Source organism: Hyperoodon ampullatus (assembly GCF_949752795.1).
Source record: "Hyperoodon ampullatus genome assembly, chromosome: X".
Classification (NCBI taxonomy): Eukaryota; Metazoa; Chordata; class Mammalia; order Artiodactyla; family Ziphiidae; genus Hyperoodon; species Hyperoodon ampullatus.
This window is the reverse complement of record NC_136913.1, coordinates 101,894,665-101,919,642: the sequence shown is the minus strand read 5'-3', so window position 1 is coordinate 101,919,642 and position 24,978 is coordinate 101,894,665. Positions and strand designations below refer to the sequence as shown.

General features: G+C 37.3%; 1 protein-coding gene across 7 annotated transcripts in view; it reads left to right on the top strand.

Annotated features, from left to right (window-relative positions):
* Positions 1 to 21,165, top strand: part of KLHL13 (kelch like family member 13) — a gene marked incomplete at both ends in the record, with an annotated part of 113,518 nt that extends 92,353 nt beyond the window's left edge. For 6 of the 7 annotated variants that reach the window (XM_079728224.1, XM_079728223.1, XM_079728219.1 and 3 more), the window contains 5 exons: positions 292 to 424; positions 976 to 1,172; positions 9,191 to 9,986; positions 18,436 to 18,549; positions 20,678 to 21,165. In XM_079728224.1, the coding sequence (XP_079584350.1) occupies positions 292 to 424; positions 976 to 1,172; positions 9,191 to 9,986; positions 18,436 to 18,549; positions 20,678 to 21,165 (1,728 nt within the window). The remainder of the gene's footprint in view (positions 1 to 291; positions 425 to 975; positions 1,173 to 9,190; positions 9,987 to 18,435; positions 18,550 to 20,677) is intronic. The other variant, XM_079728221.1, reaches the window with a different exon arrangement.
* Positions 21,166 to 24,978: the final 3,813 nt, after the last annotated feature.

Genomic DNA, 24,978 nt, shown 5'->3' with positions numbered 1-24,978 from the left:
AAATACTGTGAAAGCCAATGATTATATAAGTAAGTGAATGTATATACTCTTTCCTTATTTGTTCTTAATCCAAATTAATCTTAATTTTATCTTTTTCTACAGTGAGTTAAATATATATTGCCACATATCAAGTAAGCTGTTCAGTTTTTTCTTCTTCTGAGTCATTATTCTACTGGCTTTATGTTCCAAATATATTCCCCACACATTAATACGTCAAGAGAATTCTAGCACACAGAGATTTGTATTCCCATTTTACCTTGCTGAGCGGCTCATCTCATGTTCTTGTTGTAGGGGTTTGACCAGCTCCGACTTGAAGGGTTGCTCTGTGACGTGACCCTGATGCCAGGGGACACAGATGACGCCTTCCCTGTGCACAGAGTCATGATGGCCTCTGCTAGTGATTACTTCAAGGCTATGTTCACAGGTAGCTTGCCTTTCTAAACTCTGCTTCCACGTTAAAACAGTATGAAAAATATGTGTTTAAATCCTTGTATTGGTAAAGGAGGATTCAGTTCTTTTGGTCAGTGTCTTTACAAGAAGAAAGAGTTTCAAAAGGAATAGACACCCAGTATGTACAGTTGTGGGTGGCCCTTTTTTAACCTGGAAAACGGATGTACCTTTCTTATTCTTCTGTCTACCTTTATCTCATAGCTTTGCTTTCCCAGACACATATCTGAATGGGCCATCAGAGACTAATACATTCCCCACTAATACAATCTCTAATCCATCAAAAGATCTGAAGTGACAGGAGAACATTTTGGAAGCACTTGCATCGTATACCACCTCCATTAGTATAGAGATATTCCTTTATAAGTACTCTCTTTTAACTGTAAAATATGCAGAAGCCTGACTCTGATACAAATGCTACACAGAATAAAATTTCCCTGATTTTATCATATCTAGTTAGCAGCAGAAGTGAGTTTGACCTTAATTAAATTATCCATGGTCATTTAATGGAGTGTCTTTTTATTTAAGGTGGAATGAAAGAACAAGATTTAATGTGCATTAAGCTTCATGGCGTGAGCAAAGTCGGTTTAAGGAAAATTATTGATTTCATTTACACTGCAAAGCTTTCTCTTAATATGGACAACCTTCAAGACACACTGGAAGCTGCCAGTTTTCTACAGATCCTGCCGGTTTTGGACTTCTGCAAAGTATTTCTCATATCTGGGGTAAGACATTTTCAAATCAAGTCTTTTCCTGCGGTGGACTCCCTCGTAGCCTGTTTAGAGTAGACTCGTGAATCTGTTGTATAGACGTGAAACTCTGGCCATTAGAGAGAGGTGTCATGTCGTATATGGTCTAGAAGCAGGTCAATGGGAAAATAGTACGGGTGCATTTTTACAAAATAGAATCATTTAAGAAAAGCCTTCTGTGTAATCAAATGACATTAGACATTAGACAGTAATAGTGTTTGATAACAATATATTCCTTAACCTGTTTGATAATGTTACATATTATAATTTGGTTTTATTCACCTTAATGATTTTATACAAACAGGTTTCTTAAATGGAATTCTGTGGGAAAGTCATCTGAGGTTCTAGAAGTCTTTTAAGATAGACTCAGTCCTTTTTTTCTTCCTTTAAATATGGGAGTTGGATCTTGAGAAGAACTAACATCTATGTGTAAATCTGTAAGGATATGAGTCTTGATTCTATAGAGACACATCACCTACTGAGTCATTTTCAGCCTTTTTTAATAGATAAGAGAGGGTACATACAACCACCAATCAGTGAACTACTTACAGTCACCCGGTTCCTGAGGACAGTGCCTCATTTTAGTTGGGACCCTTAAATTAATAACACTTGATGCTTACACTTATCAACTCTTAACATTGCTTTAACACTGATCTTAGCAATACATGGTTGTCCTGAGCCAAACTAGGTACAGTGCCATAATTTCCTTGGAACTAATCACTAACCATAGGCACTGTTGACCTATTGTACTTATCACTTAAGATATTCGTTGTGATCAGTTCCTTAGTTTGAAAGAAAAGAACCAAACTGGGTAAAGCATGATTTGTGAAGTTATAAAAATATACACGTCAAAATAACAGTATTAAAAAATAATTTTGTTCTAGATAACTATTTAAAGCAAGTTTATTTCAAGATGATATCATAGTAATTTTGCAGTATTGACAACTTTCCTGTAATTAGAATGTTGGTTCCTTAACCTCCTTGAAGCATTTATTATAACTGTTTTTGCCCTTTTGAAAATTTCTTCATTTTTATAAACACTCAATATTGTCTTAAAGGTTATGTTTTTCATTCCTAGTGTCTCTGCAGATATCCTAAAGCCCATTTATAAAGAAGAGACATGCCCCTGACAAAGCTTACCTGTGCTATAATTTACGCCAACACTCTTCGTTTTAGAACTTTCTTGCCTATGAGCTTTGAGGAAACACCTCTTTTCTTAGTACCATACTATTTACTTGTCTTTCATCCTGTTTGCTTAGCATATGTCTATGTGATTTTACGTTGGAAATCTTCCCTCTCAGAATCCATGCTAATTTTTGAGAAAAGTTGGTGGATTATTAGTTTAAGGATTATATAAAATCCAACTTTTCCTTTATCCTTCTTTCATGCATTCCATATCTTAGTTAAATATTCAGGCTTACTCTTACCCCTTTCCTTCTCAGCAGTCAAATGAATCAGGAAAAACAGTAGCCCTGGGTGCCCTTCCTATGTATAAGAACTGAAAGTTTCAAGATAATATAAATATTTTTCAAAGGTAGATTTGTTTTTATTTCTCCCACAAGCTAAGTTATTTTAGATAATTTAAAAATATAACAGTCTCATGATTGTGTGCTTAACCCAAATGTTTTGAGGAAATAGGTTTATGTTTTTAATGATGTAGTAGGATTATAGTTCATATAACCAAAACACTACTTGGGTTCGAGCTTCTAGAAAGAAAAATTAGCTTCGAACACAGTTCTTTTGTATCCATACTTAACCATTTGTGTGGATGAAGAGGAGCAGTGGTACATAAAATGTGACTCAGCAAATCATCCACTAAACATTTATATGTTAATTTTGAATGATAACTTTCAATATGATAATAATTGACAGATACACACTACTATACATAAAATAGATCACTAATAAGGACCTACTGTATACCACAGGGAACTCTACTCAGTACTCTGTAATGACCTACATGGGAGAAGAATCTAAAAAAGAGTGGGTATATGTATAACTGATTCACTTTGCTGTATACCTGAAACTAACACAACATTGTAAATCAGCTATACTCCAGTAAAACTTTTTTTAAAATAAAAATTAAGGGCTTCCCTGGTGGCGCAGTGGTTGAGAGTCCGCCTGCCGATGCAGGGGACACGGGTTCGTGCCCCAGTCTGGGAAGATCCCACACGCCGTGGAGCGGCTGGGCCCGTGAGCCATGGCCACTGAGCCTGCACGTCCGGAGCCTGTGCTCTGCAACGGGAGAGGCCACAACAGTGAGAGGCCCGTGTACCGCAAAAAAAAAAAAAAAAGAGTACACCTGCCAATGCAGGGGACACGGGTTCGAGCCCTGGCCCGGGAAGATCCCACATGCTGCGGAACAATTAAGCCGGTGTGCCACAACTACTGAGCTTGCGCTGTAGAGCTCACGTGCCACAGCTACTGAGCCCGTGTGCCACAACTACTGAAGCCCACGCGCCTAGAGCCCATGCTCCTCAACAAGAGAAGCCACCGCAATGAGAAGCCCGTGCACGGCAACGAAGAGTAACCCCCGCTCACCGCAACCGGAGAGAGCCTGCGCACAGCAACAAAGACCCAACACAGCCAAAAATAAAAATAAATTAAAAATAAAATTTAAAAATAAATAAATAAAATTAAAATTAAAAAAATAAAATGAACAACTCTATATTGCTTAAAAAAAAACCAATAATAAAGCCCCACTTGCCTTTGGTGCGATAGAGACGCCAGTTTCCTATAAGGGAGCATCAGGCTCAATAGAACAAGAACCTCTCCCCTCCGACCTTTGCCTTCCTTTGCAGTAATACTTTTATCTTAGGATTGTAATTAGTATTAGAGTTTATAGTATCTGGTACTTCTGTTCTTGCTGTGTGATTTTCTTGGTAGTTATAGAAAAGAGGAGCATGAAAAGAAAACAGAAGGATGACAGTGAAGGATATAAAACAGAGTAGGTAAAATTTTCTATAAAACTAAAAACATTTACTGTCATATATCATGGAGATAATGGAAATTTACCTTTGTTTAGTTACATACCTACAAAAGTTACATTAGTTTTTGTCTTATGACACTGCATAACTACAGCATGCTAAATCCCGTGCAGCCATTCCCTGATTTACAAACAGGTTGTAGTCAAATTTTTTGTTTATCATTTGTTTGCCATTTGGAATTTGTAACATCTAGCGTTTTCCCCACATTATTACTGTTATGGAGAATTACAGGCTAGCCCGTAAAACCCAATCTAATGTAAGGTTGCTGAAATAGAACATTTGTAATTGAGGTGGAAATATTACAATTTAAATTTAGTTATACAGAATAAACAGAACAGAATGAAGGTAAGCAAGAAACCATTTTCTCTTTTACATAAAAGCATATTTAATCAGAGAATGAAGCTGCCCCTGTGCTTTAGACTTGGTGTAGTCTTTCTTTAAACTCATTGTTTTAAAGTGCTTATTTTTTTTCTTGATACAGGTCTATCATTGGTTCCACCTGTACATTTATGATCACTGATCAGGTTGGGGGGATCACAATGAAGTGCAGAGAAATTTATTGAGGTGACTGGCGTTTTAAAGAAGAGTGGGAGAGCTTGGAAAACAAGGGAGGTGCATTTGTGGGAGAAAAGGCAACAATGAAGGGAATCAGAAGAAGTTATTAGAAAAGACAGCTTCTTTTGCTATAATGTGATGATAGCAGCAGCAAGCTTTGGGAATGTTCTTTTTGACGTAAGGTTTTCCTGTTTAGTACATATATTTCACATTCCTTCTTTAATCTAAATTGGATTTATCCATTAAGATTAATTAACACGTCTTTCCAGGTAATGCTTTTGGGGAGGTTCAATGCAAATTAAAGAAAAAATTGTATAGATAATTTTACAACGAATCAAAACTGTTTCCCTCCCCACCAAACCAGTCTTGTTTTCCTTATTGCTAAGGCTGATATTCAGTAAGTAGTACCCAGATACCGGTTGTTTATGGTCGAGCATCTATTCTGATTAGTTGGTACTCAAATATTCTAAATATCATCCCTGCATATAACTTTAAACAGCCCATTCTTGCCCATCTGCCATCTGGGAGTCTGTAGGGAAAGAAGAATCTCAGCCTGGGCCTAAACCAATTTACGCCCCCAAAGACCATTGTGATCGCTAATACTGCAACCAGCAGGGGAAGTGCATTCAAAGTGCAAAGGAATAAGAAAATTGGATTCCCCAAGCTGGACACACCATCAGTATTCACCTCGAATGGCACTCATCATCTGAAGAGAGACAAGACTGGGAGAGAAAGGCTTTTGTTTTCTTATCATCCCTTTGTTCTTCTTACCAAAAAGTCCCTTCCTTGTGTCCTGTGATGTTCTCACCTGTGGAAGGAGGCCCAGGAGAAGATACCTGTTATATCCTTGACCCCCGAAAGTAGCTTGTTTGATTTCTTCCCAGTCTTTTTCAGTGGACGTACTTTCTGTCTCTGCATTGGTTGTACTTGATGTCAGGCTGTCATTTTAATGAACTAGATAGTGCTAAGGAGAATTTGGTACATTGAATATCTGAGGAGTCCCCCCAAATTTGCCAGCTAATTTCTTAGTGTTTGCTCTCCCTTTGAGAGTACAAAAGCAGATACTCATTTGCTTTTTTTTTCCTAAATGGGAATTTATTTGTATAAGACACTGAATTTCAGCAACATAACATCACAGATTGCTGATGAAAGCTGTCATTAAAGTATCAAATTATGTTAATCACAGCGTTTAGGTACATTAGGTGTGATTTGAACAATTTAATATTGCAGCAGTGAATACCAGGATGTCAATGACAATTGAGAATTATGATGCTTAGAACTGCCTTTAGGATGACCATGAAGGTTGCTTGATTACAGTAGAATAATTTATAGTAATTTATATCAAGGAAGCTTAAATGTACACTTGATTATTTTTAAAATAATGTCATTGGTTCTCATAAGCAGTTGAGAAATTTTGTCCTTTTTTGCTTCTCTATCCTTTAAAACTCTAATATAATTATTTGGCTTAACTTCTGTAATGACTCTTTGGAATTTTGGCCAGGGTATATATTCAGATGAAATTAGAGCTCTTTCTACTTATGAGTTTGGTTTTTTAAATAAGCTTTAAATTCATGTTTTATATTTTAAAATGTATTCTATTATGTACATGAATTGCATGTTATATTAATGTACATATTCATTATTTAATATTGTCTAGGCTAAATGATCGGGACTATGCAAGCTGAAGCACTTTTAAGAATTATGACTGAGAATGCATTAAAATGAACTATAATTGAATAATCCTGTATCTTTCCAAAAATTGTTTACCGCTATTCCATCATTTTTGATCTGTTTATATTGTTAACTGTTATTCTAGACTGTGCTTCTACAATCCCTATAGTCTTCAATTAATTTTTTTAGCTTTGATTACATGTACTTCATAAAAATTAATTTCCTATTACATATTTTTCTTATCTGAATCTCATTTAAAATTAATAAGGTTCTAGTAATTTGCTATGTTAATTCAGCAGATATTCTATTTTTAGTTGTATCTATCATCACGTCTTTAATTTTTATATTGCTGATAATCATAGTATTTAACCTTTGCTATATACCCACAGTGTGGTAGCTACTGTACATGAGCTATAGAAAATGCTTAGTCTTTCTATCAAGAAGATGACAATTCAGAAGGTTATGAAATACCATTCTCTGGTGATTTTTTTTTTAAAGAAAGAGTAGGCAGCTATCTATATATTGACTAAGTAGTCTGTCAAGGATTTTCCAGTCCTGTGCATCTGTATATCTGATATGTAGAAGGGATTTTCCAAATGCCCTTAAATACAAGATAGGTTTTTTTATCCTGTTGTTTTAGTAACTGTTTTCTTATTGAATGAAACTGAAGAAGGAAAGAGGAAGGAACTAAATACCTTGATCCCAGTTCTAAATTACACAGTTTGGTTTCTGTTAATCTTGGTTTGTATTATATGCTATAAATTTAGATTTAAATTCGGTGACTAACAACCAATGCTATCATTTTGCCCATTTAAAATATACATTCTTTGTTGTTTTTATTTGTAATCCTATCAGTAATGATAAGAATCTGCATACTTAGGAAATATATGTGTTTTCATCAACTTTTGCTTATCCATATTAGCAAACATCCTCAAAAATGAAAATTGGGACTTCCCTGGCGGTCCAGTGGTTAAGACTCCGCGCTTCCACTGCAGGGGGCTCGGGTTCAATCTCTGGTTGGGGAACTAAGATCCTGCATGCGGCAAGGCGTGGCCAAAAAAAAAAAAAACAGTGAAAATTACCCTTGCTCTGGGGAAGGACTATGTCTTACTTACCTTATAAAGTGGATCTACTACCCCAAACAGGAATCCCTTCCACCTGGGGTGATTTGAGCAATGAGGCTTTAACTGTAACTTCATTTACACAACTTAAAATTGTATGAGACACCAACCTGCCACTCCTAAAAGTGGATTAAAATGTATTTTTTATTATTAACCAAGGTACTGAACAGTATTAAACTGTGGATTTCAAAAGGCCCATAATTTGTTAATTTATTTTTCCTGGTTCTTTTGTGTTACCATTTATTTTAGGTATTTTTAAATACATAGCTATTAAGTATAATAACCATTTAAAATTGTTGATGATTTTTGTGAAGCAAATAGGATGCTTAAAAGAGTTCAAATTCTTCTTGAGTAATAAATCTGTGAAAATAGCAGCATGTGTGTGTGTGTGTTGGCCTTAGAGCTTTCAGTGGTATTATAACTGGGCTGTTACTTTATGCAGAGGAGTCATTTCAGCTTTTCAATAGAAAGATGATAGAAGGATCAGCCAATTTTCTCTTAAGCATCTGCCAATCTGTTAATAATACAGGTGTATCAATGAGGTTTATGTAACATTTGTGAACACACACCCTGACAAAATTAAGAAAAAACATTTGAATCCTTTGCCTTTGACCTGTCTCTGTGTTTGTGTATACACACACACACACACACACACACACACACACACACACAGACATTTGTATGGTAGGCTTGTTTTTGTGACTTATGCTTTATATAATATTTGCTGGTATGATTTTCCTATTTTCATTTTTGACCAATCATTTATTAGAACACTGAAAAGACTTCCTGCTGAAGATAGGCCTCTCCATAGCTTCTCTCCTTTTCATGGCTCCCGTTTTTGGTATATTTTACTCTGTGCTGGGGAAATCTCGGGGGGCTAACGTGGACTCCAGGCAGAGCTACAGTATGCTGAGAGTAAGAGGGTGGCTAAGGAAAACTATGGTGCCAGCCATCAGCATACATACCAAAAACTAAACAAAAGGAATGATTTGATGTAGAAACACCCATTCCAGCCCTCAAGAAAGTGATTTCCTTGCTTCTGTTTCTACATAAATAATATGGAGAATAACTTCACCCTAGAAATAATGGTCCTATTAAATTATCTTCACTATAAGCAATAACTTTTGAAGGAATCAAAATGAATCATAGTGATGAATGAAAGCTGTTGACATGAAAGAGACATTTAGGGATTGGGTACTAGAGTTTTTCTGTGTGTGGATCTGCTAGCTGAGTTACTTTTAAGAATCATGACTGAAAAGTGGATTGAGATGGTTCATGATAGAATAACTTTCTATTTTTCCAGAACTTCCATCTGGCCAGAATTTTCTTAGTATTTGGGTGGGGGTGGTGAGGATACATTTTGAGGAGAGAAAAGTAATTATTTTGGCCATAGTCAAGCTATACCATTGTTTCTTAGAGTAACTTTCAATCTACTGACTTGGAATGAGCATTTTCTTTTAGTCACCTTTCTATTGGATTAGGTAAGGGTAGTTTGTGAATTCCCTTTAAATCGTTAATATATGGAGAAAGGAAGCTTTATTTGCATCTATATGGGCAGTAAAAAGCATATTTACTCTTATTCTAATACAGGTATTTATGTATCCAGGCGTGAGTGCCATGAAAGTAGTTGGGTTTTAATTTTTTGTAATTGGCTTAATAGGTCACTTTAGACAATTGTGTCGAAGTTGGGCGGATTGCCAACACCTACAATCTGACAGAAGTGGATAAATACGTTAACAGTTTCGTCTTGAAGAATTTTCCTGCGTTGCTGAGCACCGGGGAGTTCTTGAAACTCCCTTTTGAACGTCTTGCCTTTGTGCTTTCCAGTAATAGCCTTAAGCACTGCACTGAACTTGAGCTCTTTAAGGCTACCTGTCGCTGGCTACGCTTGGAAGAGCCTCGGATGGACTTTGCTGCAAAATTAATGAAGAACATACGATTTCCACTGATGACACCACAGGAGCTCATTAATTACGTGCAAAGCGTGGATTTCATGAGAACTGACAACACGTGTGTGAATCTCCTTTTGGAAGCCAGCAATTACCAAATGATGCCATATATGCAGCCAGTGATGCAGTCAGACAGGACTGCCATTCGGTCTGACACCACTCATTTGGTTACACTAGGAGGAGTGCTGAGGCAGCAGCTGGTTGTCAGCAAGGAATTGCGCATGTATGATGAAAAGGCTCACGAGTGGAAGTCCTTAGCCCCCATGGATGCCCCAAGGTACCAGCATGGCATTGCCGTCATTGGAAATTTCCTGTACGTCGTTGGTGGACAGAGTAATTATGACACAAAAGGAAAAACGGCAGTTGATACAGTCTTCAGATTTGATCCTCGATACAATAAGTGGATGCAAGTTGCATCTTTAAATGAAAAGCGCACCTTCTTCCACCTAAGTGCCCTCAAAGGATACCTGTATGCAGTTGGTGGGCGAAATGCAGCTGGTGAACTGCGTAAGTGTGTGTACTTCTATTAAGCATAGAGACTAATTTCTTTACCCCCAGATTCTTGTCAAATCATAAAATAAGCAGTTTTGTAACATCAAAGACCAAAAAATGTAGCCAGGATTTTATTTTAAACTGTTTTTCTTAGAAAATATCAGAGACCATCTGTACGCCTTATCTGGGCATACATTGTTGGCCACACTACAAGTTATTATCTTACAAATATATCAATATGTTGCAGAATGTTTTACTTGTGCAATATCTATGGTTTTCATCTTGAAGGTTCAACTAAAAAGTATGTTCTGCTAATTTAAATTCTAACAGTATCTTGGATAGAAGTTTGGCATGGTCCCTCATTTTCCATTTTAAAAGCCCACATAGTAGTTTACTGAACAGGTTAAAATTCTTCCTTACAGAGCACGGACTTTTGTAGTTGCTTCTTTTACGTAATCTGTTACCTACCACAGGCCACAGAGTAAGATGATTTTCTTATCTACTAAGTGTTCAGAGTTCAGTATTACCCAGAGTTTATTTACTGTGAGTATTTTGATAGGTAACATTAGTCTCAAAAATCATTCTCTGTTGGTGAAATACGAAACAGTTTTCTTCACTGTAAACTGATCTGGTAAGCTTTATTATTTGATGGTCCTTTCTTGGTCTTCCTAATCTAAGATCAGCGACAAGTACAGTTAACACAGACCAATACTTTGGCTACATAAATTAATGCTAATTTTGTTATTTTAGATAAAATTGGAGCAAGGTGGCTGTCCAAGAAGTCAGAAAGACCACATTTTATGTCACGTCTTACATATCTGTCATTACCATCATTGTTTGGTAACAATGGGTAACACCCATCTTCCTTTATTCTCTGTTAGAAATAGAGTCCCTGTAGTTGAAGGGTGTTCCAGGTTCCATAAGGCTGGGGAAGTTTAAAATATTGGCATTGGCTCTGGATAAATTCAGAGTAATTATCAGAATCTTTTTCTTCAGTATTCTAAAAAATAAAAGGTAGTCTAATGGATTTGAGAATAAGCAGTTTATTGGAGACAAAAAGAGCTGCTCTCAGCTCTTAAACTTTTCAGCTTATCAAGCTCTTGTTCGTGACATGGTGTTCTTTTTTAATATATATCTTTATTGGAGTATAATCGCTTTACATTGTTGTGTTAGTTTCTGCTGTACAACAAAGTGTATCAGCTATACGTATACATATATCCCCATATCCCCTCCCTCTTGAGCCTCCCTCCCACCCTCCCTATCCCACCCCTCTAGGTCGTCACAAAGCACCGAGCTGATCTCCCTGTGCTATGCAGCAGCTTCCCACTAGCCATCCATTTTACATTTGGTAGTGTATTTATGTCCGTGCTACTCTTTCACTTTGTCCCAGCTTCCCCTTCCCCACCTGTGTCCTCAAGTCCATTCTCTACATCAGCGTCTTTATTCTTGCCCTGCCATTAGATTCATCAGTACCATTTTTTTTTAGATTCCATGTATGTGCGTTAGCATACGGTATTTGTTTTTACTCTTTCTGACTTACTTCACTCTATATGACAGACTCTAGGTCCAGCCACCTCATTACAAATAACTCAATTTCGTTCCTTTTTATGGCTGAGTAATATTCCATTGTATATATGTGGCACATCTTCTTTATCCATTCATCTGTCTGTGGACACCTAGGTTGCTTCTGTGTCCTGGCTATTGTAAATAGAGCTTCAATGAACATTGTGGTACACGACTCCTTTTGAATTATGGTTTTCTCTGGGTATATGCCCAGTAGTAGGATTGCTGGGTCGTATGGTAATTCTATTTTTAGTTTTTTAAGGAACCTCCATACTGTTCTCCATAGTGGCTGTATCCATTTACATTCCCACCAACAGTGCAAGAGGGTTCCCTTTTCTCCACACCCTCTCCAGCATTTATTGTTTGTAGATTTTTTTGTTGATGGCCATTCTGACCAGTGTGAGGTGATACCTCATTGTGGTTTTGAGTTGCATTTCTCTAATGATTAGTGATGTTGAGCATCTTTTCATGTGTTTGTTGGCAATCTGTATGAGTGACATGGTCTTAATGTTACTGATGTTTCCTACCCTTTTTTTTTTTCTCTTTGTTGTCACAGTGAAATTTTTTCTAAGGCCAGAGTTTCCAGATCGTTGGACTAGCTGTCAGGATCATGAACCACACAAGTTTCCCAATATATTTTAATAATCAGACTTTTAAAAGCACTTGACACATTAATACCCTTAGTGTAGAATTGTCATTTCCTCGGTCAACACACACACATTATTTTCATGTTATTATACTATTTTAAATTTATGGTGTCTGGAAATAACCAGAAGATGCAAGTAGTGACTTGACACTTTCTTAGAAAAACCACTTATGTAAGTTCATCTTTACAAGTTTACAAATTATAGGTCATCAGCCCTGGCAGTCAGTGGTCATTTTGAAACTTATTTTCTCTAAGGAAACAGCTCCACTTTTCAGTCACTGCTTGCTTGGTAACGTTAGCACCTCTGTTAATATGCAGCTATTAAGTTTTCAATGTACTGTTCCTAATATTTATATTCTGAGAATTTATCGTCTTCAGGCCAAGGACAGTTGTTATATAAGACTGAGGCACTAGAGGCTTTCTTCTTCTGACTTAATCCTTACCCTGTTTGAGTTCTTCCCACGTTATACTCAATTGGAGACAAGAAGTAGACTACCCTGTTGGGCAAGTGGCTGGCTTCCTTGCTCATGACCTTTAGAAATCACCCCTTTAATGTCTTATTAAAAACAGTCTTTTGTGTTTCAGTTTGAAAGTGACAGGATACAAGAGGATCATGCTTTTCATGAGCTGTTCCTAAATTTGTAATAACTGTTTGATTATATTTAGACTTTAAAAACACAATCGCCCAGAGCTTAAACCTAAGGATAATGATTTAAATATTCTAAAAAAACTACTCCCTGTCTAGATGGTAAACATTTTTATCTTAATTCATAAACTGTGTTTTCACAAATAAGTGTATGATTATAATATAGACACAAACCGTCAATACCAAAGGACAACTATAATTCCATTTAGAGGGCAATTATTTGATATTTCTTCCCGTTTGAAATTTTCTCCTAGAATCTGTAAGCAACTAAGCTTTTGTAGAAGATGATTGCTTCCCTTAAAATCAGCATACCCAGCAAATCCATTCTTTGCTACATATTTGAAGTTAAAATATTTTGGAAGTTTTTTTTAAAAAATCATGTGATTGACTTATTAAGTACACTCAAATATAGAGTCTTGATTCCAGGAGAACCTTCAGGCCCAAAAGAGTCATTATATAAAACCAAGTAGCAAGCAGCTTCATTTTGTTTTGTTTTTTTTCCTCCTGACCCACCCTACCCCTTTGAGTTCCTCCTATTTTGCACCCATGTGGGGATATGAAGTAGGCAGGTCCATCTCGTCACATTCTGTATCGTTGAGGTAACCAAACGTTATGTAACCACCCTGATTACCTCCCAAAAGAAGAACATCAATGTGTTCTTCTGAATTCCGTTTATAATGTTTCTCCTTGTATAAATAAGAAGAGGATATGTGTCAGTTGCCCTTTGTAATTTTCTTAGACCCATTATTTTTGCAGAATAGTAGATTTTGGTTCTAAAGAAATGCTTGCTTATATTTCTGAATGTTCTAGCAAGGTGGGGTTTTTAACATTTCTCATGTTCCATAAGCGTTTTTTAATGACACCCCCTCCCTCCGCCCCACACTAACATCTGTTGTAATAACATTCCATCTTAACTGATTATGTTGACATAGTCATATGTCTATGTAAATAGAGAAGGGGAGTAGGAATGGGTGTCAGGAAAATGAGATTGATGGGAAAATCATTTCACAGTTTAACAGGTTCATTAGTACCAGTACATCATTTATTCTTCATACACACAATAACCATTGCCTGCATATAATGATGAAAAGAAAACAGTGGCAGCGTTTGCAAGACATTTTAGATCATTTTAATGCATTTAGCCTTTTAAAGTCTTGCCATGGAGTGTATGGACCCAAGCCCATAGTACATAAAAATGATACTGTTAGTGTGTGTGTGAGCCTGGCTTATTGCTGAAATATAATTCCTTAGAAATGCTATTTTCCTTTGACACTGGGTACAGTGGGAAACTGGGGAAAGCTTAGAGTAGCTGTCACTTAAGTGAAAAAGAAGTCAGTTATTTCTGGTATCTTTCAAAAATGTCATATAAGAAATTGATCTTCCATTGAGGTTTTCTGTATTGAGGAGAAATATGATAGCTCAGATATCTTTCACTTCAGTTAAATAAGTCAGGGTTTCAAATAATGAAATAACTTATAGAAAACGTGTTAGATTTTTCCAAATAAATATACAATAAAATTACTGAAATTTATCAAATGCATCCATATCCCTTAATGGATTTGCAGTTTCTTTATTAAGCGACATATTACCAACTGGCACTCTAGGATTCTAGAGACCATCCCCTCTTTGTGGGAGCCATTATTGTCCAAATGGTTTTCTTCAGGACTAATCTCTTTCCTAACCTCAAAGAACAACTAAATTCCACTTCATCCCTTGTGTTCGATTCTGAGCTCCAGTGGAATCACCTGAGAAAATAAGAGTCCCTGATGAGTTATGTGAAATAACAAACCAAAGTGTAATTCTTAAATTAGGGAGCATCTCTAATTTAAATACTAGGCCACCAGACTACTGAAGATGGTTCTCTAGAATAGGGATCAGAAAACTGATCCCTATTGCCAGAAAGGAAATCTTTTTGGCTTTGCAGGCTGTAGGATCTCTGTCACAACTAATCAGCTCTGCTATTGTATTATGAAAGCAACTATAGACAATTTGTTTATAAACAAATGAGTGAAGTTGTTTTCCAATAAAGCTTTATATATGAACACTGAAATTCGAATGCCATATAATTTTCATATTTCACAAACTATTCTTCTTTTGATTTGTGTTTCCAACTCTTTAAAAATGTAAAAGCCATTCATGATTTTATCCTGTTGGCCATACAAAAGCAGACGACATACTGGATTTGGCTTATAGGCTGTAGTTTGCCTCACCTCCCCTGTTCTAGATTTTCCCAATTACCTCATTACCATTCCTACCTGTCATAGACTGTGATGGACTCACTGCTTTGTGGCTCCAACTCCTTGCTTGCTCATCCCGTGTCCCCTCCCCCTGTCAAGGTGGTTGGCACTAACATCTCATTGCCTTGTAAATATGGAAAATAGAACTAAGGGCATGTATCAATATATAGACTTGTTAATTAGATATATTCTATTTTAAAACTAACTATATTGATTTTACTAATAACAATAACAGTCCTGCATGGAGAAAGCCAAAGGTTGACAATAAAGATTAAATGATGGGAAAAGCTAAAGGAGATGGGTTATCTAGCTGGAAGAAGACAAGTTTAGGGATGATGAACTATTATATACTTGTTGTGTTATTGGTGATTAATAGCCATCTTACACTTCAGGGACCCCTGTATGAGAAAATATAGATGGATTCTTATAACCGCCATTACCTAAAAAGTGCAATTAACTCAGTGATAGAAGAGCAGCATTATCTTTCTACACAGGAAAATTTAAATAATCGTAAAGAGTGAATAGCTATTCAGATTCTAGCTCCCTATAAAAAGAATAAGAGGAAACTAATGCAAACTTCATCAGAACAGATTGAATTAGATGTAAAGAAAGAGTGTAACAGTCTAGAAATTTCAAAGTTCAAGGCAGAATTCTTCATTAAGAAAAGCATAGGGGCTTCCCTGGTGGCACAGTGGTTGAGAGTCCGCCTGCCGATGCAGGGGACATGGGTTCGTGCCCCGGTCCGGGAAGATCCCACATGCCGTGGAGCGGCTAGGCCCGTGAGCCATGGCCGCTGAGCCTGCGCGTCTGGAGCCTGTGCTCCGCAACGGGAGAGGCCACAACAGTGAGAGGCCCGCGTAACGCAAAAAAAAAAAAAAAACAACAAAAAAAGAAAGGCATAGAACTGGAGTAAAAGCTACCTTTGACATCAAATAGATGGAAAGAAGTCTTTAAAACCCTTCTGATAGGATGTGTGATTAGACTACAATCTTTTATCGGATAAAACCCTACCATTATTCACTTTGTTATAAAGCAGAAACTAATAATAAAAAAATAAAAAATAGAAAAAAATAAAAAAAAACCCTACCATTAATTACTTTGCTGATGCCAGTCAATATAGTAGATCCTCTGTAAGTATAGAGAGGGAGATAATGATATACATTCAGGAGGATTTTGCTTGTCAATTAGGCAAAAGCCATGCTGAAGGCAAATGGAACTGAACATTCAAGAAGACATCCAGGACTTCCCTGGTGGCGCAGTGGTTAAGAATGCTCCTGCCAATGCAGGGGACAGGGGTTTGAGCCCTGGTCCAGGAAGATCCCACATGCTGCAGAGCAACTAAGCCTGTGTGCCACAACTACTGAAGCCCGCGCACCTAGAGCCTGTGCTCCGCAACAAGAGAAGCCACCGCAATGAGAAGCCCACGCACCACAACAAAGAGTAGCTCCCACTCGCCACAACTAGAGAAAAGCCCGTGGGCAGCAACGAGGACCCACCACAGCCAAAAATAAATAAATTTTTTAAAAAAAAGAAGACATCCAGTGACTGAAAATAGTCACAAACAGTATTGGCGCAAACAGTTTTAGTTTGTCATTAATTGTGGAAATAGCCCTTATTTGGGGGCAAGGTTTTGCAGGATCTTGCTACCTGATGGGAAGGTTTAGAAGAAATAGAGTTGGTAAGGGCCCAAGCCTGAAGCAATGAACAAAACTAAGAAGAGATAAAAAAAGAGAACAGTTAAAAGCCTTTGAAATAAGACTGAAAATTCAAAACTAAAGTAGAAAAGGAAATCAGTAAAGGGATATGAGAAGTGGTATAATACAGGTATAGTTAGAGGAGAAATAAGTAGTTTATGTAGTGAATTTGAGGAAATGAAGTTATTGAAGAGAGTAGAAAATTAATCTCTCTCTCTCTCTAGTTTTGCCTGTTCTCACACTACTGTTGTTTTCTTAAATAGGAAAACTTGTTCAAAGGATGATTCATCAATTAGAATTGCATTTGGCTGCAAGTAGCCAAATTTTATTCCGGTGGCTTGATCAAATAGCCCCACTCAGTATCCTCCTGCTTGCATTCCATTGCCTACAACTGTATCATATCATCAATTCCAGCTTCAAGGGAACCTGCTAATTTGAATTTTATTCTGAGTTGGGCACAGTGCTTTCCTGAGCAGTGTTGTGGTTCTGTTAGTAAGAAAAAAGCAGGGTTAGTGGAGACAAGCATTTGGGTTAGCAAGTGGCAACGTCTGCAATAAATAGTATAAACTTTTCAAATCAATCTAGATGTTGTACTTTTGATCAGAGTCCTCCTAACATCCCTATTGTTTTTATGCCTTTTAAAAAAGATCACATTTTCTATCTGTCTGGACTGTCATTGTTCTAGTCTTGAGGTTATAACAGATTGATATTTAAGTAAGATGAGGCCACTTCTCAAATACTTTATGTTAAAGATGATAAATTTGTTCCTGAGAGGAAGTACCCCTAATAAAAATCTTAACTTCATATTACACTGCTAATCATCTTCAAGTTAAGAGCAGTACTGGCTACAACGGTATTGGGTGGTTATATGCAAGCTATTGGCTTTAATGTGTAAATACTGAAAAATTATTGTCAGTGTCCATTTTGTAGTCTGGATATAAAATAAAGCAATAGGGGGCTTCCCTGGTGGCACAGTGGTTGAGAGTCCGCCTGCCGATGCAGGGGACATGGGTTCGTGCCCCGGTCTGGGAGGATCCCACATGCCGTGGAGCAGCTGGGCCCGTGATCCATGGCCGCTGAGCCTGCGCGTCCAGAGCCTGTGCTCCTCAACGGGAGAGGCCACAGGAGTGAGAGGCCCGCATACCGCAAAAAAAAAAAAAAAAAAAAAAAAAGCAATAGGCATCAAAACATACACCAGGCAGTGTGCATACTTTCATTTTCAACTTAAATTTTTGCTTCATATCTGTTAACCTTTGTTTCCTATATGGTGTATCATATAGAATCGAAGTGTTTTTCTTCCTTGTGATTTTTTTCATCTTTTCTTCCCACATATTTAGAGCAAAGAAATGGGAGAAATGTCAAATTATAAAGATGTAACAAGATCCTAGAAGAAAAGAAATCCTAGTGATTTCTGCAGCAACAGAAATGTTACCTTATTGTATTACTTAGCTCGTCTGATGTAACATGTATCAATGTATTAATGGTTCATATTATTAACATAACATCAATAATTAATATAAGTGACCCCCAAAGAATATCTCATAGCTATAATAGAAATGTTTCAGTTATTTGGATATTATTATTGTTCCACCTAAAAGGAAAAATAATTAACTGCTAAATTTGAAATTATAAATCATTTTTAAAAATTCATTCGTTCTTTTTATTTTTTAAACAACAGCTACGGTAGAATGTTACAATCCAAGAACAAATGAATGGACTTACGTTGCCAAAATGAGTGAGCCCCACTATGGCCATGCTGGAACTGTGTACGGAGGTGTAATGTATATTTCAGGTAAATAATTGCAAATGCAATTAATATAATACATAGACTTTTAGCTATGTCACCATCTTTCCATCTGGTGTTAATAATAATCCTGGAAATGGATAACCAAAATATAATTTGTATTGAGTTTAGAATATATTTTGTGTGTACATTTGCATATGAATCCTTTGGCATTTTATAAGTTTATAAGACTAGCAGCAAACCAGTCCTACAGTAAATACCTTACTTAGAAGAAATTGGAAAGCTTTCAGCTTCTCCAGCTTGCCTTTCAGTCCCCATACTCTGTACTCCAATAACTCGGTACTCTAATAACCACCATTCATATTCTCTATAACAACATTTAATTCATTTTTATTCAGAATTTAGCTAAACTCTATGAGGAAATATATCATTATGTAACATATAAGCTCTACTGGGCATAAAACTTGCTACCAATATACACGTAATGCATAATAATGTTCATTGTCTCATTTAGTGCAACCCATAATATATGTTTCTCTTGTCCTTAGCATTATAATGGGTTCTACTATGGTGTCATTGCATAAATAATTCTGTGTTGATTACCTGTATTTTGGCCACATGCACATATATTTTTCTAATAAAAATTTCTGAAACAGCTGCAGTTGACTCAGTGTCCCAGTAACAACTTTCATTCTCAAACTGTTGGTGTTCAAATCATCCTTCTGTAGAATTTAGAAAGGAGTCTTATTTTAATGTAATGTTCACTTCAGGTATTGAAATTTTATTCCGTTATTCAGGTTCTTACCATTTGGCCCTGACACAGTCTACCTCTGACAGTTTTACCCCTTTTGAAGGCCTGCCAGTGCCAGGCCAGCAGTTACGCTATTAGAGAACAAAGGCGATAAGGTGATGTTTGTGGTCTGTCTTATGAAATCTGTAATGAAGAAGGATCAGGGAAAGGCCTGTAGTGTATGCTTGGCAGGTTTCTGGTGTTAAATATATGAGCAACTATGGGACGTCTTGTATTGAAAGAGCCATCCAGGAAATCATATGCTCCACTAATCAATGATTTACACCATCCACCTACTTTACGTGTGTAGCTGCTATGCCATTATAAGGAGAGCTCCAAGTCCTCTGGGGGAAAAAAGAAGACATTCGAATTGTTCTAGTGGTGCTTTGGCATAACTAGGATACATTGCACAAATGACCTTCCCAGTCAAGAGTAGACTAGGAACCACAGCTGAGTTTCAAACCAAAGAGCACTGTTTTGCTTGCTGGCAATTCGGTGAAGTACAGAAAAAATATCTAAAAGCAGAAAAAAAATTGATTGCCATCTGGCCACCAGACAATAGAGCTTTGAATGATATGGCTAAAGATTAGTTTAGTTTTCTCCCTAATCTGCAGAATATATAGTCTGATACTTTCATTGTACAGACCGATTTAGATGTGCTCTAGGAATATACTTTGTAGATGATATAGACTCAATAGAGCAACAACGAATTGCTGTACATACAAAATTCCATATTTATTCAGCATTCTAATTCTTTAGCTTTTTAAGAGAGGACATTACCCACCCTCACCCTACCCACCCAAAACTCTACAAAAATAATCAGTTCCGAATACTCGTATAAGCTTGTACATTTGCACAAAACTTTCGACTTTTCCAAAGCATTGTGATTTATTTCAATTCATAGTCACAATCCTAATGAGAGAACTAGAGTGGACATTCTTATTTGACAAATGAGGAACGGGCACCTAGGCTTTAAGGTGCCCTAGCCCTGTGCTCAGCACCCAGAGGGTGCTCGCTGAAGAGCAGCAGAAGTGAATGGTGCTTCGTAGTTGGGATTTCCTGTAAACCCAACTCTAAGAGTGGCCAAAATATATTTTCATTCTGTAAAGCCTCTTAAATCCCATGGGTCTCTGTTTGAGAAAGTCATTACAATAATATAAGCTGCATTTTTGTTCTTTAAGGAGATGAAAATGTTATTTTCTTTATTTTTAATCCAGAGAAAGTATAGCAGGGAGACATTTATAAGAACAAGGTTGATAAGCTCTAAAATGTCATAATACCTGGATAGAAGTTAATTATCTGTGACCTGTGACAGAGAGCCTCCTATTTACTTTTGCATTTTTATAATAATCTGTTTACCCCATGCCTATACTTTTCATTCTTTAGGAGGAATTACTCATGACACTTTCCAAAAGGAGCTCATGTGCTTTGACCCTGATACTGACAAATGGATCCAGAAGGCACCAATGACCACTGTCAGAGGTCTGCATTGCATGTGTACAGTGGGAGAAAGGCTGTATGTCATTGGTGGCAATCACTTCAGAGGAACAAGCGATTATGATGATGTCCTAAGCTGTGAATACTACTCACCGATCCTTGACCAGTGGACCCCAATTGCTGCCATGTTAAGAGGGCAGAGTGATGTTGGGGTCGCTGTCTTTGAAAATAAAATCTACGTGGTTGGTGGGTATTCATGGAATAATCGTTGTATGGTAGAGATAGTGCAGAAATATGATCCAGATAAAGATGAATGGCATAAGGTTTTTGATCTCCCAGAGTCCCTGGGTGGCATCCGAGCTTGCACACTCACAGTTTTTCCACCTGAAGAAACCACACCATCACCTTCTAGAGAGTCCCCTCTTTCTGCACCTTAAGATCGTCCCTACAACTAAGATGCTGTAGTCCTATCTTTGCACCGTGTCACGCATTCTCTTCTTTCACCCTCCCCCTTAAGTAGTGTATGTTAGGATTAGCCTCCAGTAATTGATACAAATATTGGAAAAAAGACGACATTGATGTTCTTTGTGCTGTTTGTTTGGCTTTGAGTGCTTATAAAGTGGTAACAAAACCATTCTGGAAATGTATCCCATAGAAGCTGATGTTTAACATACGAGGAGAAAAAAAAAAAAGAAGCAAGGCAAGGTATTGTCTATAAGATGTTTCTGCAGTACTTTTTTGATGCTGTGTACTGGGTGTAAGGTATTTGTCATCTTACATTAGAAAGCCCAATAAACCAAGTTGAAGGTGGATTATAGTAAATGTACAACTGTGCTAACTAGGCTTCAAAGTAAAAAGTTTTCCTTTCATCTTTGATTGTGAGATGTGAAAGGGAGGTAGCCCGCTCCAACAGGAAACAATAGACAAAAGGTTGCCAACTCCCATGAGCTACCTCCCTCTTTTCATAAAGTATTTTTGACATATCTGTCAGCCCACCTGTCTGTGGGGTACATTGAGAACACATCAAGTTTCTTAGACACACAGGAGAAAGAATAATTTTAATTCACGAATATTAATTTTAAAAAAACAGCATGACCCCTCAACTTGTAAGCAAGGCTTTGGGGTTTTTTAAGTGTGTATAAATATATGCACACACATGTATCAAATAGAAGAATTTTAAAAACTGAGTAGCACGTCAAACAAATGCAAAAAAAGAAAACTTTGAAATTTCTTCCAAAAAGCAGCTTCCATTAAAATGGGAATTCAGTATGCACGTACTGAATGCACGTATGTAGAATCATACTGAATTTAGGTGAATAAGGGCTAGACATTTTGAGCAACTAAATTTGTCATTTGGCCAAATTTTTCCTTCCAAAACTGTAATCTACACCTTCTCCTTTGCTGTTGAGGTAACTTACATATTATATGTATTCTGTATACTCAGTTCATAAGATTATTTAGCACAAATTATAGCAGCTCCACCTGGTGAGCTGCTTTTGCTCAGTGAATTCCACTTCCATGTTTCATGTTTTTTGTTCAATAAAAAACATTTAATGTCGCTTTGGTGTGAGGTATCCTGTTCTTGTCTGAGTTGGCTTCCTTTGGCTTCCTTTGATTAAATACCTTTCTTTTTTTTTTTTAGTATGCCAAGATCCAAATGATCAGAACTTAAGAGTACTGAACAGCTTGGATTAATGAATACTAATGACTTTCATTCAAGGAAGAAAAGAATTTGACCAGGTCAAACTTCATTGGTGAAAACTCATTGTTGGTTGTCTTTGAGGAATTAGTTTGTAGAAGATGCTAACTGACCCCTCTCCATCCCCACAGGGTAATAATATGTCTAAACCACAAGAGCAGTGAAATTTCTCAGGTCAGTTTCCCTGATCTTCCAGAAGATCCATCTTGCCTAATGAGAAGGGATTGTGTAAAATGACTTAAGAGATTTGTTCTTGACCGAAAAAATGTTTTTGTAAGAGATTGATAATTATGTTAGGGCCATATATATGATCTTTCCGACTTTATCTGCAAATGACCAGATTAAATCTGAACCAAAAATTTCGAGCTATTCCAAACCAACTAGAGGGTTGCCAAAGTTCTTATCTAGTGGAGAATTGGAAGTGCCCATGTCACTGCCTCTGTCTTGAGTTAATCATAATTAGGAAAACAATTTTCCCATCAGTGGTACTTTTGAATGTTAGGAGAAGCCTCGTTTGAATTTGAAAGACCCTCTTTGGCAAGATTGTTCTTAAGTCAGAGAAACTGGTCACGTGATTTCAGTTGTCTGCTTATAGGCAGATCAGATTCAGCCATTTGCAGAGAGTTAACACCCTCCTGAACATGGGAACGTGTACAGGACAGACTAATGGTCCCACCACAGTCCAGTGTGGGTGTTCCTGGTCAGGCGGCTCTCCTCCAAGCAGCAAAGGTTTTTTCCAACTTGTGGCTTCTTCTGCCTCTTGGGTCTTCGGAATCCTCTCCATTCAGTCAGCAGAAGAAAAATGGAACATTGCAGGTATGAGGGCTGTCGGGCTTGAAAGAGGCATGCATCACTTCTACCCACGTTCTGCTGGCCGGAAGTCAGTCCTGTGTCCACACAGAAGCCCAAAGGGGACTGGAAAATAGCAGATAGCCTCGTGCCCAGAAAGAAGAGGAAACAGGGTTGGTGATCCGGTCGCAGTTTGCCACAGGGAATAACAAAGCACAAGGTTCTGTTTGACAGCTTACCTTTTCTGCATCCAGGCCGTATGTTATTTAGAATAACAATTCATGTCATGCAAGTGCTGTTATTAAACAATTCCAACAGCTGGTAAATTATTACACATTTTCCTTCACAGCGAATTAACAATTTTTCTTTATAAAAAATATCTGCCAGTCATCAGTTGGCTTTACAAGCATTTCTCACATTTGCCTTTCTCAGGTTCTTGATCTACTTGAAAAAGGAGTTACTGAATACATTAAATCTCAAAAGGTTCATCATTTCCCTTCCTGGTCAAGGTTGGTAGAGTGGGAAAGATGAAAGAAAACAGCTACTTTGCCTGTTTCTAGAATTTAAAAAAAATTCATCTCATAATCAGGTTTTGCCCTGAAAAGTAAAATGATGACCTGAACCTGTTTCCTCTCTAATATTACTTTAGAGACTTAACAATATATAAGTATGTATTGTTTCCTTGGAAGTTGCTAAAATAATTCCCTCCCATTATACCCAGAGACAGTGCCTCCACAGGGCAAGTAAGTGGTGTTGTATTTAATTAGTTCAACTGTGACCTTTTTTTTCCATTTCAAGGGCCTTTGTGTATTCCCCACCCCCCCAAGAATGGTAAGTAGACTTCCTCATGTGGAAAGTTGGCCCTGCCTCTAATTTTATTCTTGGTTCTTGTGTCTTATTTTCAAGGCACTAGACCTCAGGTTTAGTCCTTTCCACATGAGAGATCTCTTGGAGTATGCAGGCAGGAAAGTAAATGTGAAACAAGTTCACAGGAATTAAAGGAATTTTATTTTAAATTGGTCAAATCATGTAGTATTTTACAACTCTTGGTAATTATAAAAAGGCAAAATACAGAAAAATTGGTAAATACAAGAAAGAAGAAAAGTCATTCATCTCCCCCTATATCAGTAACGATTGCTAAATGTGAGTATATTGTTTTTACACAATTATCAGAACGTTACAGGTTGGCAAACGTTTTCTGTAAAAATCAGTAAATATTTTAATCTCTGTGGGCCGTTGGTCTCTGTGGCAACTACTTATCTCTGATGTTGTCATGCAAAAATGTCGATAATGTGTAAATGAATGAGTGAGGATGTGTTCTAATAAAACTTTAGGACACTAAAATTTGAATATCATATAATTCTCACATAGTATAAAATATGGCTCCTCTTTTGAGTTTTCAGCCATTTAAAAATTTTTAGCTCCTGGGCCATAGAAAAACAGACCATGGACCAGACTTGGTCCATGGTCTGTAGTTTGCTGACTCCTGCATTACAAGAGTGTGTTTCATTATCATTCATTTATTCTTTTTTTAAAAAAAGTAATCAATTAATTAATTTATTTTTGGCTGCGTTGGGTCTTCGTTGCTGCGTGCAGGCTTTCTCTGGTTGCGGGGAGTGGGGGCTACTCTTTGTTGCGGTGCGCGGGCTTCTCATTGCGGTGGCTTCTCTTGTTGTGGAGCACGGGCTCTAGGCGTGCAGGCTTCAGTAGTTGTGGCACGCGGGCTCAGTAGTTGTGGCTCGAGGGCTCTAGAGTGCAGGCT